The 15,830-nt window shown below is 56.8% G+C and overlaps 1 protein-coding gene across 8 annotated transcripts in view; it reads right to left on the reverse strand.

Moving 5' to 3' along the window:
* DAB2IP (DAB2 interacting protein) overlaps positions 1-15,830 on the reverse strand; it is a 209,778-nt gene that overhangs the window by 49,214 nt on the left and 144,734 nt on the right. The window contains exon 1 of one of the 8 annotated variants that reach the window (XM_065928533.1): positions 1,134-1,527. The exons of the other annotated variants lie outside the window; for them this stretch is intronic. Within the exon in view, the coding sequence (XP_065784605.1) occupies positions 1,134-1,309 (176 nt within the window). The 5' untranslated portion in view covers positions 1,310-1,527. Of the gene's footprint in view, positions 1-1,133; positions 1,528-15,830 lie in introns of those variants that run through there. 8 annotated transcript variants of the gene reach the window in all.

Consider the following 15,830-nt stretch of genomic DNA (forward strand, 5'->3'; position numbering starts at 1 on the left):
CTGCGACCTTGAAGTCTGCGCTGCTCACTGCCCGGGGGGTCTCAGGCGCACAGGAAAGCTTTCTGCGAGGCCCCAGCCCTCCTGGGGGACAGGACAGGCTAGATGCACAGCGGTAGCCGGGTAACTGCTTGAGAAAGCGGGTGACTGTGGGCTTTCCCAGTGGCTCAGTGGTAAAGAATCCGCCTGCAAGGGTTCAATCCCTGGGTGGGGAAGATCCCCTGGAGAAGGAAATGGCAACCCACTCCAGTACTCTAGCCTGGGAAAATCCCATGGACAGAGGAGCCCAGCGGGCTACAGGCCATGGGGCCGCAGAGTGGAACATGACTGAGCAACTAAACAACAAAGCAGACTTGCACAATCAGGGAAGGCTCCTGGGGAGGTGAAACTTGAAAGAGGCCAACCCTACCCACAACCAAATCTAGGAAGCAGGAAAACACTCCGGTGTTTTAGGGCTCTGATGTTCTCTGCGCTAGTAGAAAAAAGGGAAAAAACCTTGCTCCATCCAAAAAACTCTTTACTTTTTATTAGTGTCTGGATCAATAAAAGTTTTAGGAGTAAAGCTTCTCTCCTGCAATACTAACCGCCACAGACAGCCTAGGATAATTAAATCTGTCTCCAAGAGGCAGTGGCTGAGAGCCCCAGGCTAGGAAAAGAGAAGCCTGAGGGCTGTCACTGGCTCTGAAACTTGGGGTCAAATCCCCCTCCTCACAGCCCACCTTCCAACCCCACAGATTCCCTGCACCTAGATCTCTTTCCCCACAGCTCTGGTGTCTGCTTCCACCTCCTTGGCCAGTGGGTGTCTCACCACCCTCTCCCTGCCACTTAAAGCTCCCAGGAGGACATGGCCTGGTTCCCAGGAGGCAGGAGCCGGTCCCCACCTTCGCTCTTCCTTCCAAGCCCAAGGGAGTCTCCAGTTCATTCTACCCGGGTCATTGTGGAAACCAAGCTGCGCAGGAAGGACCGTGGGGCATCAACCAGGCCCTGGTCGGAGGGTGGGTGAGGTCCCAGGGCTGGACCTCCTTGGAGAAACAGCCCTCGCACCCTCCAGCCCCCACCCACAGCCATCCAGCCCGCCCACCCACAGGACAGGAAGTTTCCTGTACCCCCTTCCCCGGGCAGAGCCATCCACAGACCTTGGCAGTGGGATAGGCCCCTGCGCTGAACAGGGTCTCGATACCAGGAGCCCGGGAGGCACACCTGGCTTTCGACGATGGCGGGGTCTCCACCGAGAAGAAGCCCGGCGGATGAACTTGCCGAGGCTGTCACCAAGGAGTCCGAAGCCACAGAGGCTCATTCTTGCGGCTGTCATGCACCGAGGTGCCTCTCCCGGCCAGACCTGGGGACCTCTCAGCCCAGGCCAGCATCTAACAGGAGCTGGCCAGGTGGGCTTTCCCTTCCCGCAAAGCACACGCCGACTCTTGTCTTCCAAGCTGAAACTTCAAAAATGACTTAAGAAAAACACAGCGGTGACATCTAGAGATTTCCGGGTCCTCCAGGGAACAAGTGGAAAATTACAGCCTTCCATACAGGTAACCACATGGCACAACCTCCAGGTCCGAGAAGTCCGGAGAGATACGCGCTTCCAGCCAGGAGCACGTCGCCCTCCCAAGGAACCTGGGCAGGCTGCAGATCCCAGGACCTAGCTCCGGGTCCCCGCGGAGACTCCGGCTCCGCCCCCGACATGCCACACCCTGCCCCAGTCCCGCCTCCGGGCCTTTGCACTGGCAGTTCCCTCGGCGTGGCGCTGGCTCTAGGCCAGGCTCACAGATCAAACGTTGCGCGCCTTACCAGAGGCTGTTCTAACCAAAGGAGCAACTTCCACCCCCACCACCAGGTTATCACTCAGCTTCCTGATGACACTCATCTGAAACGCTCTTGCTTGGGCCCCCTCCACCTCCCCCAGGGAGAATGTCCGGGCCTGTTCACCCTGTAGGTCCGACACACCTCCGGCCATGCCTTTGCACAAAGCAGGCACTAACAGGTGTTCTGAACGAATACTAGCTTCCTCCTGGCTGGTCTGAGACAGGCCAGCCAAAGCTGTGTGAGAGCCGTGGGGCGGGGGGCTGACCAAAAGATGGGGGTGCGCCCAAGCCACCTCTCCCCCACCCAAGCTCTCCGAGGGGCCAGGCTGCGACCCCTGCCTTCCCGGCACCACGCCCCTCGCGTTCCAGGCCGGAAGCGGCCGGCCCCGCCCCCAGCCCGCCCACCCCGAGAGCCTCCGGCCCTACCCTCCCAGACCCGGGCCGCAGGGGACATTCCGCGGCCAGCTGCTGCCAACTGCCCCAGCTGCAACCGCTTTCCATCCCTACCCGCCGCTGCGCTCCGGACGCGGGCGGGGACGAGGCCCGGCCGGAATTCGTCGGGCTCAGAGCAGCAGCAGCCACGAGACTCTCCACCCTCTTTCTCCAGGTTCAATACCCTCCCTAACCCAGCACTTCCTTTGGGACGTTTAAAAAATACGAACAAAGACGGAGGTGCAAAGCCAAGGGGGCGGTCTACCACGGTCACCCAGTCAAACCGGACACCCGACTCCGTGCCCCAACTTGGAACTAGACAGCTAGACAGTTCCCCTAGCTGGGAAGAACTGGGTTCAAGCTCCCTCTAAGGGCGATTGCTCTCCTCTGTCCTGGGCTGGGCCAGCAGGAGGTTTAGTGGCTGGTAGAAGGGACGGGGCGAGGTGGGGGGGGGGGATCCCTCTGGGAAAGGCACATCCAGCCAGCCCGACCGAATCACACCTACTTCCCTTACAGCCACCATCCAGAGGGGCTAATCAGACTAGGGCGCTGCTACATAACTCTCTGGTGCAGTGGGATTATGTAATCCACTCCCTCCAGATAAATACAGATAAACAGGTGGGTGGGAGAACACCTGGGGTCGGTCCTGCCTACTCCACAGCCTCGACTCTAGAGGCCTGCAAGCTCCAGTTCAGTCCACTGTGGTTTCAGCCTGCTCCAGACCCTGGGAAACAACTGAGCTCCTGTGAAGTGCCAGACGGTCAGGCACCTATTGTGGGCAGGTAGGACACCTGGAGGACTCGTCTGGAGGTCTGTCTACCTGTAGCCCCACAGCAACACCCATCATAGGAAGTAACTCCTCCATCCCCTGGGGTGTCCTTGCTTGGGCTCAGCTCTGTTCTGAGCACAGGTGACCTGAGCACAGGTAATCCAACAAGACCCGCCCGCTCCATCTGCTCACACCCCCAAAGCCCAGAGAATTCCTAGCCAGTGCCCTTATGGTGGGTCCCTTCCTTCTGAGGTGAGGTTTCCCCTCCCAGCTTCATCTGGGTCTATGGACAGCAAGGAGATCAAACCAGTCAATCCTAAAGGAAATCAACCCTGAATATTCATTCGAAGGACTGATGCTGAAGCTCCAATACTTTGGCCACCTGATGCAAAGAGCCGACTCACTGGAAAGACCCTGATGCTGGGGAAGATTGAGGCAGGAGAAGAAGACAGCGACAGAGGATAAGATAGTTGGATGGCATCATTGGACTTGAGTTTGAGCAAACTCTGGGAGATAGTGAAGAACAAGAAAGCCTGGCGTGCTGCGGTCCACAGGGTCGCAAAGAGTCGGACATGCCTGAGTGACTGAACTGAATAAAATTTGAAAACAAGGGAGAGGTGAGGCTGTAGTCACCAAGGGAGGCCCTAGGGCAGAAGAAGCCCTTTCCCTCCAAGAGCATCCGAGGCACCAGAGATGGAGGGGGCGGAGCCTACCTCTGAGCACTCTTCCAGGGTGCAGGCCCCAAGCAGGCCTCTCACTTGAGATCAATAATAGCATTAATCAGGTAAGGACACTGTAGCGACTTCACAAATGAAAAATCAAGCCCAGAGAAGCTCAATCACTTGCATAAGTTGGGTGAGCCACAATCTGAAAGTAGATGTGCCTCACCCCAAACAGTCATTTGCACCTATTTGCTAAAAGGGGAGGGACTCCCTCTCTAATTCTAATACCCACCCCCACCCCCTCCTCCTGGAAGCCTTCCCAGATTTCCCCCAGGCAGGAAGCCATTCCCACTGATGGATTCACACAGTTCTAATGTCTTTTTTATAATAAAACAGCCCCTGTGACAGGGCTTTCCCTCTGCATGATAGCTGTCATGGGAGGAGGTCACAAGGTAAAGAGAAATAAGCTTCTCTCTGGGGGTAAGAAGATGTACTTGACAGCTATTTGACCTTGAATAAGGTGCTTCCTCCAAATCCTTTGAGCTTCAGCTCAGGGGACTGCATAACCTCTTGCAAGATCCCTTCAGAGCCATCTTGAATAATATTTAAAATGGAGTGAGAACATAGGGAACATCCTTGGAATTTCAGAGACTGCCCTGATCCAGTTACTCCTGGTTTCAGTAGCCCCAGTGGCCAGGCCTCCTGAATTATTAGGCCCCACCCACCCACTGCACACTCCTCACTCCTACACCGACCCGCTCCAGCCACAGGTCTTCCTCTTCTCTCTCCCTGCATCGTGCACCCCTCCCCTTTCTTACAGCCACGCCTCCGCTCCCCCTAATCTCCCCTCCTGCCCCAATTTCCAATTCTCATTCACCTTTCAGGGCCCAGCTTCACTGCCCCACTGCCTTCCCAGTGTGCCCATGCCCAGGAACTGTTCCCCCTCTTCCCGAATCCCCAGTCCTCCTATCTCCTGGGTCCCGCTGTCTGTCCCGACAGACTCTCTCTGGAGTCTTTTCATCTCTGGTTCTCCAAGTCCTGACTCCATAAATGTGTGATGGACGTCTTCTTCCAAAAGCTCAGAGCCCAGATGTTGCATTATCTTTCAGACCTTAAGGTGTCTCGCCAGCTGGGCCAGGCTCTCTGGGGGACTCTGGAACCCGCCTTCCTCAAGGAGCTTCCCACTTTCTGGGGTGCAAGGGAGCTGGCCCCAGGGCTGTCAAAAAACACTTTCCCCTTGGGGAGAGTGAGGCTCGGACCCTGGGAGGGAGGACCTCTCTTGTGACCATGGAGCTTCTCCTTTCTAGAAATCGTGTAGGGGCAGAAGCCCTCTGTGGCCTGCCCAGAACTGCCTCCTCCAGAGAAGGGCACTGCTGTAACCCACTGCTTCCCCCACCACCCACCCGGCTCCACCGAGTCTGCAGGGAAAGGCAGACGGGACCAGAGAGGGATGCCCCGCAGAGGAGAGTCAGCCCCGGGCCCTGGCTCTACATGGACAAGGGCTTCTGAAGAGACCACTGCTGCCCTGAGCAGACGGTGAGAAAGCAAACTTGGTATCAGACTGAGGGCCAGTTCTGAGTAGCAGTTTCAGTATGTCCCAGCTGTTAATTTATGTGAGCACATCTACACTTGTGTGGTTTTATCATCACCAACAAACAATAAATGTGTCCTGGCACCTGCTATGTGCCAGGCCCAGTGCTAGGTATTTTATATACATTACCTTCTTACACTTCCAAAGAGCCATAAGCTGTGGGAAGACACAGAAATGTTTTAGTTTTACTAAGATGAAGCTGAAGCACAGAGGGTGCAAAAGCTGCTCAAGGTCACACGGCTAGTTATTGGTCGCAGCTGCGATCACAGGCCCCTCAACACTCTGGCCCCAGCCTGTCTTCCTGCCCTGAGCCGCCAGCGCTCACCCTCCCAGAGCCTTTGTTCTCTGTGCCCAGCCCTCAAGTTCCCCAAGCCCACTGCTGCGTGACCTGGGGGAGAGAGGGTAATGTATATTGTCAGCCTGCAGCCTCCCAGCTCCCTCCCCTGCTCCACCTGCTCAGACCCCCTCCCCCACCTGCTCAGACCCCCTCCCCCAGCTCCCATGAGGACTCCTGCCCTCTGGCTACCCCCTCCCCCCCCCCCAGCCTGGCTGCCTCCACCCCATCTGCCAGGCCCCCAACCTGGTAATGACTTCAGCTGGCAGAGAATCCTGGAACTTCCCCCCCCACAGTGATGTTGACACATGTTTGCTCAAAACACGGTAATGTTTCCATCCAAGCATTTAGGGGGAGTGAATTCCTACCCCGTGATGCCTTCCTGCAAAAACCCAGGAGTAAACTGACTCGAACCAGCAGTGAGACATGGTCAGCACTTCTCTTCTTCGGTTGTCACGGTGTCAAGTCCTGGGCTAGGCCCGCACGGTGTTCCAGGGCCTGAGCGCTGTCAGCAAGCCAGGGAGAGGGGCTGGGTTCAGTTTCTGAAGATGTGGCTGCAGCGTGGGTTTGTGGTCAATTCCCCCTCACTCCTAAGCTCCCGTCCCCGTGAGATGCCAGTGCTGCTCACTGCGTCTCCACCGAGAGCCCAGCTTCTGGGTCCCTGACGGGGTCACCTACTGCCCAGGCCCTGGTCCCCCCTCATCGGAGCGGGGCCCTTCCTTCACAGCCACCACCACCCCACGGCTACATCAGGCCAAGAGCACACATGTCCCCTCATTTCACCACCACTCCGAGAGATCAGGGAATTCAAACCTCCCTGAACTATCCCCTTCAGCCCTCCCCGACCCCTGGAACTGGCAGTGCGGACGCAGGGAGGAGGCCCCACTCCACCTCCAGGTCCTAATGCTGCCAGAAGGGGATGTACGCTGCCAGGCCCTGTGACCTGGGGGTCCTAACTCAACCCAGCCCCAGCACGAGGACCTGGGGAGAACCGTGAGGTTGGCACGGCCAGGCCCCTCCGAAGACCCAGCCCTCTGTCTGCAGCAAGAGATGACAGAGGAAGGAAGGGGAGGCCCACAGGCCACGGCCCTGTCCTCACCTCTCCTTGTGAGCAGACAGCAGTTGTGCAGTTAGACAGCACTGACAGCCCCTCCCGGGATTGCCCAGAGCCCCGCCGCTCTTGGAGATTCCCGGGTCTAGGGGTGGAGAACGAGTGTCTGATTTGATTTCTTCCACATGTTTTCTGAGAAGCTGCTGCAGCACTGCTGTGTCTGAACGCTACTGTAACGTGCGTCAGAGGGAGGCACCGCTGTTCCCATTTTACAGACGGGACCGCCGAGGTTAAACATCCAGTCTGAGGCCACACAGCTAGAAAGGGAGGGGCCCCAGGATACAGGCAGGTCAACGAGACACACCATCTGCCCTCAAGAAGCTGGCAATCCAGTGGGGGAGGGCTGCACACAGACACCGGTGCCAAACAAAAACACACTTAACAGGCCACGGGCCCAGGGGAAACCCTGAAAGTATCCAGCGCAGGGTGTGGCCCAATGGAGGACCTGTGACAATGGCAGGAACAGTCCCAGCCTGGGTGTGAGCAACTGGGAAAGGCTTCACGGAGAGGAGGCATAGCCTAGTGCAACCTCCTCCGAAGATCTGGGTCTCCCACCACACTACGCCTGGCGCGCCGTGCGAGGACATGAGTGTGGACAGATGGGCTGACCGGGGACAGGCCCCGGGCACACTGTGTCACGCCTACATCGTGACTGCCTCGCCCCAGGAGGTGTGTCAAGCTCTTATGCCTCATTTACAAGACGAGGAGACAGAAGTGCAGAGCAGTCAAGTACCACGGCTAGGAAAAGGTCCCTGTAGCGTCTGGCTCCGGGCCGGCCTTGCCAGCAAGTGCTTCATCTCTCTGGGTCTCTGCTTGCTCATCTGTCAGACGCTCCGTGGTCAGAAACACCTCCCCCTGCAGACTGGAACTGGCCAGCCAGGGACTGGAAGGTGGCGGCCACCAGACCCCGCTCCTGCAGCCTGCTGGGTGAATGACCTCCTTCAGGGTCAAGCCTGCCACAGAATGGCCACCGGTAGGGAGTTCTAATTGGCGAGACTGGCGGCGCAGAGCCCAGCAACGCAGCCGGTGGCTGATGCTGTCACCCAGGAAAGCGCTGAGCACAGCAAATATAGCCGTTGACCCAATTCAGTTCCGTTCTGTCTTCGAGAAAATAATTGAGTTTAAATGAATAGGTTTCCCATGTCCCCTCCGGCCTCGGGAAGGGTGGAAAAGGAGACAGGGCGGGGGACGGGAACGGTTCCCTGGGCTCATTGTTGGTTATTTTTGAGTCATTAGGCCTGTGAAAGGTTTCCTTCTTGTCTTGGCGGACAGTGGGGTTGGACATGGCTGAGAGGCAGTGAGGTGGAGTGAAAACCACACGAGGTGGACAGTGTGGATAGAGGTTTAAGGCTAAGTTGACGAGAGCCTTGTGGGGTGGCCCACTCGGGTCTCAAGCTCGTCACCTATAGAACGGGAACACTATCCCCTCATATACTCTTCCTAGGATCACTGGGAAGAACTGATGCAGGCTAAGCAAACTCCAAGGTTTTCCAAGGAGTAAAGGAGTCTGGCATGAACTTCGGAGGCCGGTTCTCTGTCCTGCAGGAATATAGGCCCAAAGTTACTACATCTGTTTTTTTGGAATTTTTTTCTTCAAGAAAAGCTGGAAATCCAGATTTTTTTTGGTGAATGTTGAAGGTGAATGTTATAGGAGTGCTCAAATACTGGGAATTGATTTAAAAAAAAAAAAAACAACACCAAAAATCACCTTACCACCTCCCCAGACCAAAACAAAACCTGCCTGTGGGCTACCCATGGCCTTGAGCCACCCGAGTGCAGCTTCCGACTTGGTGACAACGCGTGAAAAGCCGTTCAGGATGTGCGGGTGTCCTCCCACCTGTTTACTGCCTCCTAACTGTCCGTGGCAGTGAGGCCAAGCCCAGACCTGCCTGAGTGGGAGAGGCGAGGGACACCCATCTCTCCAGGCCTCAGGGGAAGCTATTTGCAGCAGCAGAGATGCAGAAGTAGAGCACAAACGTATGGGTGCCGAGGGGGAGAGGGGGCGTGGGGAGTCGGGAGACTAGGGCTGCCATGTACACACCACCACGTATAAAACAGGCAACTCACGAGAGCCTACTGTGTAGCAGGGGAACTCGGCTCAGTGCTCTCTGGGGACCTAAATGGGAAGGAAATCCAAAAAAGAGGGCATATTTGTGTACGTATAGCGGATTCACTTTGTTGGGCAGCAGAAACGACCACCACGTTGTCAAGTAACTACACTCCAGGTACATTTAAAAATAAATCAATACATAAAGGCCTCTAAGACCGTGGGAAGCTGGAGGGGCCCCCTTCTCCCTCAACCCTTCCAGCCACACACACACACAGGTGGATGGAGATATGACGCTGGTTTTACCCTAGAAGTTAAGAGGTATGGGGCTTGCTTCCTGCACTGCCCTCAGCAACCAGTTAGGTCTCAGGTCCCTCTTCTGCAGAAAGGGGGGCTTCTGAGAGGACCAAATAAGACCCAGAGAGAGGGAGCCCATGACAGGTCTTCCCAGAGCAGCAGTGCTACAGAGAGGAAGGAGTGTGAGAGTCAGCGAGACCTCGGGTCCTCCTCTCCACTTCCAGGCTGTGTGTGCCCAGGGAAGTTACCCAACCTCTCTGGACCCAGTCTCATTCTTTGCACACAGACAGTAAGAGTCACCACAGAGCTGTGGTGACGATTACATGAGATGATGACTGTCAAGGGCCTGGTAGGATGCCTGGCACGTAGCAAGGGAGGAAAACATGATAGGCATTATTATTATTGTTCTTGTTATCTTCAGTGAAAAGCATGCCAGAGAATTCTGACTGGGTGATTACAATAATGTAGCGCAGCCTGGCAAACTCAGTTGTTAACAGATGAGGCCACCTATAATTAGCACCATCATTGCGTATGCAAATGGTGCAGCAGAGATGCTGGAGCGGGGTGTCCTTTGAAGTGTGTGCTAAATAACCCCTCCCCTGGCCGCCTGCCCTCCTCAAATCTTGTTTACTCTATTAATTTCATTAGCAAACACTTTTTCATAAAGCAAGACAGAATGCCAAACTAGTATATATTCAAACCAAGGAAGTTTAAAACCATTTGGCCCCTGCCAGTCACTGGTGGTGGGTGGCGGGGGGCTGGGGGGGGAGTGTTGCTCTTTGTGGGGGCCTGTCTTCAGGCTCCTGAGTCAGCTGCAAGCCTGGGGTTCCCAGTTCCTGTCTCCCCAACCCTCTTCTCCCAGCAGGGCAGGCTGAAGACTTCTAACTGGTTCCCCTCTGACGTGCAGAGCTGGGAAGAGGAGAGGGAGTTAAGGGGTGTGCTTGGCATTAAGCAGGCACTGTTTTCAGGACAAGAGGTTCACAACAGTTAATATGACTGGTGCGCTCCCCAAGAGTCAGGCCATAGTATATCAGGCTTATCATCACACCCACTTTACATCTGAGAAAACCCAGTCCCAAAGAAATCTAGGAAGTAATTTGCCCGATGTTACATTAAGTTGCAGAAGTGGATCCAACCCTGGGTCTGGTCAGCCTACCACCCTCTGGAGTTGGCTCTTTAGCTCTGCCCTGTGACTGTACTTAGCACCTACCTGGAGCGGACAGAGTAAGCTAACAATCCAACAGTGATCACAGAGCCTTCGTCCTAGGGGAGGTGATCAGAGACTGACTCAGGTTCTGAGTCGAAGCAACTGAGGTTCAGAGGTCCTATAATTACCCCACAGTACCACAGGCAGAAAGAAGAGCCTAGAACCCAGAGCCTCTCACTGCCAGTTGGCTGCTTTCACATTCAGACCTTTAAACACAAGATGGTTCAACAGTCGTCCTCCTTGTTAATACCTGGGTCAGTATCTTCACCATCCCTGTATCCCCTGGGACCAATAAGGACCCAAGAAGACAAAAGATGCTCAGGAAATGTTTGTTGAGCTCAACTGTTTTTTTTTTTTTCAACCAAAAAAGACGATGGCTGAACAGCTGGGATAGTGAAGGCTTTCGAAGGAAGATGGGTGGGACTCAAGGCGAGGGTGAAGGTGGACCACCCACTGTGGGAGAATATGACCACCCTCAGCTTGGGACGAGCCCTTTTCTAAGCATCTCCCTACTGTATGTCCACTCAAGAGGCAGGCAGTTAGCTGACTCTCAATATTGGAAGAATTGAAAATAGAAGTCTTAACAGATGTTTCAGTCCCTCACCTGCTCCTGTGGGCTCAGACCACCATCAGGTCTCTTCTCGATCCTTCCCTGACCCCTGAAATTGAGGCTGGGAGAGACGAGAGACTTGCTTGAGGTCTGGGAGCGATGAAGACTAGGACCCATACTTTTTTGCTCGTCCAAGTAGGCGCTCCCCTCCCCCCTCCACCTGCTGGCTTTCCCACCACCCTTCCCAACTCCGCACCATTAAGCCCTTCCCCCTTGAAAAACAAATAATCCTCACAAATATCCTGGGAAGTAGGTAGAACAAGTGTCCCATTAACAGAGAGGGAAAGTGAAGTTCGGGCCAGTTAAGTAACTAGCTTAAGGCTCTGGAACTGGGTGTAGGCAGGCAGTCTCACTTGGGGGCCTGTTCCATGGTAGGGCCCAGGGAACCCCTGGATGGGTAGTTGGTGGGGGACCCCCACCTCCATTTCCTGGTCAAGATTCTGACACCATGTGTTACCCCTCACAGGGGTAATATCCTGCCAGGAGTCATTCAATCCACCCCCCCACCTCCAGACAAGGCTATAAATAAGCCTGGAATAGCATGTAAGGTCAGGGCGGGGGGCCCAGGGCCCTTCCGGAGCTGCCCAAACCCAGACAAAACATTTTCCAGAGACCACCGTAAATCCCTGCCCCCATCGCCTCCTATCACCTCGTATCCCTAGTCCAGCAGCCTTTGGAGCAGGGACTGGAGCGCCTGGCGGCGCAGGGGAGGGTTGTGGGAGGACACTCTCACCCACGAGGAGGAAGGGAAAAGAGAGCTGGGCTCTCAATGGTCAGCTCATCCCTCCTCCTCCCAGACCCCTCCCACCCCCCACCCTCACATGGGCAGAGGGGGGGCCCTGACAAATCACCAGTCTGACCAGGCCCCCCAGCTCCTCTTACAATCCTTCCCACCCCAAGTCACCTTCAGGACTTCCCAGCATTTCCCCCTCTATCCCCTGCCACTCCCCAGGCCCACACACACCACTTGTGCACAGCAACAGAGGGGCCTTCCCTCCTCTCCCCAGGGCACCCTCCCACCAGCCTTGACCTTCACCCTGGGGCCCAATCACCAACTCCAAGGAGCTGTCCCTGAGCCTCAGCGTGCCCCTCACTCCCTCCCGTCCCCCTTCAGCCCCTTTACTGTAGGGTCTGTGGACCCATCTGCCTCCTCCATCCAGAAGACGCTTCTGAGGGGCAGAGACTGGGTGTGACCGCCCTCCCCCGGAGTCCACAGCAGAGGGTGTGCCGTGGCCGCACTGGGGGTGCGGGTGAGCCCAGATCTAAGGGAGACACTGAAAGGGGAGTTTCTCGGAGGCAGACCTGACCCCCCAGCCCCGGGATCGGTTGAGTCAGGACCTCCCAACCCGGCTCATTAGGGGATGGTGGATGGTGCCAGGCCTGATCTTTCCGTGGATGCCCGACAATGGCCGTGTCGAGGATCATGGGAGATGAAGTCACTGCTCCCAGAAATAGATGATTAAGAAGACGTGACGGCAACGCAAACAGCAAGGCTGGACACACACACAGGCACACACGCTCTCACCATGTGTCTCTCCGCCCTGGGAGGCCAGGCCACGCCTGAGCTTCCCCTGAGATCACGCCAGGAAACAGAGCCAATGCAGGGAGCCTGGACTTGGACCACGTGATGGTCTCAGAAGCATTGGTGCCCGAGGGGGTACCCTCCTCAGGGCCCCCTGGAAGAGGCACCCCGTCTGACCAGCACTGAGTCCCCGACCTGCCCCTGGGCCCCCTGAGACCCCTCCAGTTTCCTCTCTCACTCCCTCCTCGGCGCCCCCCTTCATCTCTTCCAGGGGTCTTCCGCCCACCTAGTTTCGGTCCCCTCACAATTCTGTCCTCCCCTGCAGAGCAGGCCTGCCTAGAGTCCAAGGAGGTGGGAGCATCTACTGCCTAAGACACGGCTCTGGGCTACAGACACCAGCCTCCAAGCCCGGCTCTGTCTTGCTGCAGTTGTGTGACCATGAGCCAGTCAGTCCACCTCTCCGAGTTAACCACCCCCATCTGTAAAAGGCAGACAGCAATGCACCTACATCATGGAAAAAGATGCAGTGGGACTGTGTTCATCTGTTCACTCGCCAGCCTGGCGTCAGGCCCTATGCGAGGGGCTGGAGACACATTAGGGAATAAGACATCAACCCCCCTGTCCTCTGGGGCCTCAGCCCAGTGTGGGAGAAGCGTACAAACGTGCTGGTGACAGTATCAGAGAACTCACAGGAGGGTCCAGGCCAGAGCGGGAGGCCGGGCTTGACAGCGTGGCTGGATGAACTGGCAGCGGGTCACAGACATCTGGGCGAAGAGTGACCCAGGAAGAGGGAACAAGCGCAAAGATCCAGGGCTGGGGCACTGCAGGGTGTGGGGCGGGGCAAGAGCTGGCTAGGAGTGAGCTGCCCATACAGGGCCAGGGAGAGGGCGAGACCCCCGGATGCTGTGCTGCTTAGAGACGGTGGGGGTGGAGGGCAGACAGGAGGGGAGTGAAGCCGCAGGTGGAGACTAGCCTAGGGCTCGGCCACAGGGTCCCGCTGGGTCCTGGTGACGGTGGTGGCTATGGTGGCTATCTGTGGTGGTGCTCAGCATGCGCCTGACACAAAGGGAACCCTCCGTATTCATTCCTCCTGTCTCTCTTCTCATCACCATCAACACCTTGGTCACCCCTCGCGGTGGCCAGGACGCTGCTGGTCTCAAAGCTGAAGGGCTGCTCGGCAGAGCCCCGTGGGGTGGGCAGAGCTCCTCGCTCCCCTCACAGGTGCCCAAGTTCCTTGGGCAGGGCCAGGCAGGGCCAGCCTGCAGCCCTCCCCTGCCCCACCCAGGGCCCAAGGCACACAGGCTTGCTGGGGAAAACACTGGACTTCAAACAAGCAACAGCGCCTGTGTTTGCGCGTCACAGGTTTCCGAGTTCTTTCCTGCCCACGTTCTCACTTGCTGAGAGGGAGGTATTTCAGGCTCTGGCATATGAGGGACGAGGGCTGAGGAAAGCTTCCTGGAATCTTAGGAGGCTTCCAAGCCCAGGAAAGCCCTCCTGGGGCGCCGGGCTCCTGCGCCTCTGCAATGCAGCCCGCCCCACCTAAGAAGACACGTGCACACACCCCTCCCCGCCCAGACCAGAGCCGTGGCTGACTCCTGTCCCCGTCCCCAGGGCCGGGCACGGGTGAGCAAAAACAGCAAACTCCATCCCGAAGGTCCTGTGTGGGGGAGTGCGGGCTGCATGAGAAGCCTGCCAGCCTGCCTCCTTCTTTCTCATCCACCACGTCTGAGCTTGAGCAAAGCTACTAGGAAATGACCACTCCTCTCCCCTGGGAAAGAATCCGCTTGCAATGCAGGACACCTGGGTTCGATCCCTGGGTTGGGAAGATCCCCTGGAGAAGGGAAAGGCTACCCACTCCAGGATTCCGGCCTGGAGAATTCCACCAAGAGTCGTCTCCGACTCTTTGCGACCCCATGGACTATACAGTCCATGGAATTGGCAACTTTCACTTCACTTCACTCCCCTCTGCAAGCGGTGGAGCTATCAAGTGAGTTAGCAGCCTGCCCCCAGAGCTTGGGGCTGGGACGAAGGGCTTGAGCGGGGGAGGCCTGGGGTCTTCAGGAACCCAGGGAGCAGCCAGCTTTCCTCCTCTCCCCTCTCCTGGCCGAGGAGGTAAGACTAAGGCAGACGGCACCATCTCGAGCACACAAGCAGACAGGACTCTTTTCTAAGCCACAGAGAAAGCCCCGGAGCAACAGTCAGAGGTGGCTTGGGGCTGGGGTTCGGGATGGCGGTGGTGTGGAAGGAGAAGCTGCATTGCTTGCCTCACACTCCTCCGATGGCTGGGATCCAGTCCTCTGCGCTCCCGTTCTCAAGTACCTTTACGTTAAAAAGACGACTGTCAGGTCAAGGAGAAGGAAGTGAATGAGAAGAACTGGTGAGGAATTTGGCGGGCGCTGGCACCTGTTCCTCCGGAAGGCCAAGTGCTGGCCTCACATTTTGTTTCTCCTGCCCGGGGCCTCACCCAGGCCAGCTGCTGCCCTGAGCGCCCAAGTGGGGAGACCAGGAGTGGGAGGAGGTGGGGCTGGAAACAGGCCAAGAACATCCCTCTCCCTCTGTCCGCCTGCTTCAGACACCCACGCGGGGATCACGGAGCCACCTCCCCAGAGCCACCTCCCCTGGTCCCAATCTGCTGCCTGACTGTCCTTGGCACAGGCCCTGGGGGTGGACCCTGCGCTGTCCCTCTCCGGCTCCTCCCTCCCCCCCTGGCCACACCAGGCTTCTCTGACCCTTGTGTCTCTGGCCCAGGGTCCTGTGCACAGTGGATGCCCGTGAGAGTCTACTGGACAAACCGCTGGGGAGCAGTTAGGGAAAAAACAAAAAAAACTCACATGTGGATATGGGGCCTTCTGGGTGGCTCAGTGGTGAAGTCTGCCTGCCGCTGCTGGAGACACAGGTTCGATCTCTGGGCCAGGAAGATCTCACGTGCCGCAGAGCAACTAAGCCCGTGTGCCACAGCTACTGAGCCCATGCTCTAGGGCCCGGGGGCTGCATCTACTGAAGTCCACACACCCGAGAGCCAGTGCTCCGAGACAAGAGAAGCCACCACAATGAGAAGCCTGCACACCTCAATCAGAGTGGCCCGCACGGCAACAGAGCCCATAAATAAATAAATCTTTAAAAATAAATAAAACGTCTTTAAAAAAAAAAAAATAATAAGGATACGAAGGGAGTGGCAGACAGGGTAGAGAAACAAAAGTTAGGTCTGAACAGGAAGAAACCCAGACAGGCTTTGGCCAGAACAGTTCAAACCCTCAGAAGAATGCAGGATCCCTGTGGGGGGTGTGGGGGCGGGGAGAGCCCCCTCCTGGCGTTTATTAGAGTCCCGAGGAGCTGCAGAGCTGGCAGGAGAGCGAGTGCACAGGACAGGGGAGTGGACAGCGTCACAGGCACACACAGACCCCCAGAGCATGCAGTTACACCTCTGAGACGCCCTGCGTCTGGGG

The sequence above is a fragment of the Muntiacus reevesi genome, chromosome 3, assembly GCF_963930625.1.
Source record: "Muntiacus reevesi chromosome 3, mMunRee1.1, whole genome shotgun sequence".
Lineage (NCBI taxonomy): Eukaryota > Metazoa > Chordata > Mammalia > Artiodactyla > Cervidae > Muntiacus > Muntiacus reevesi.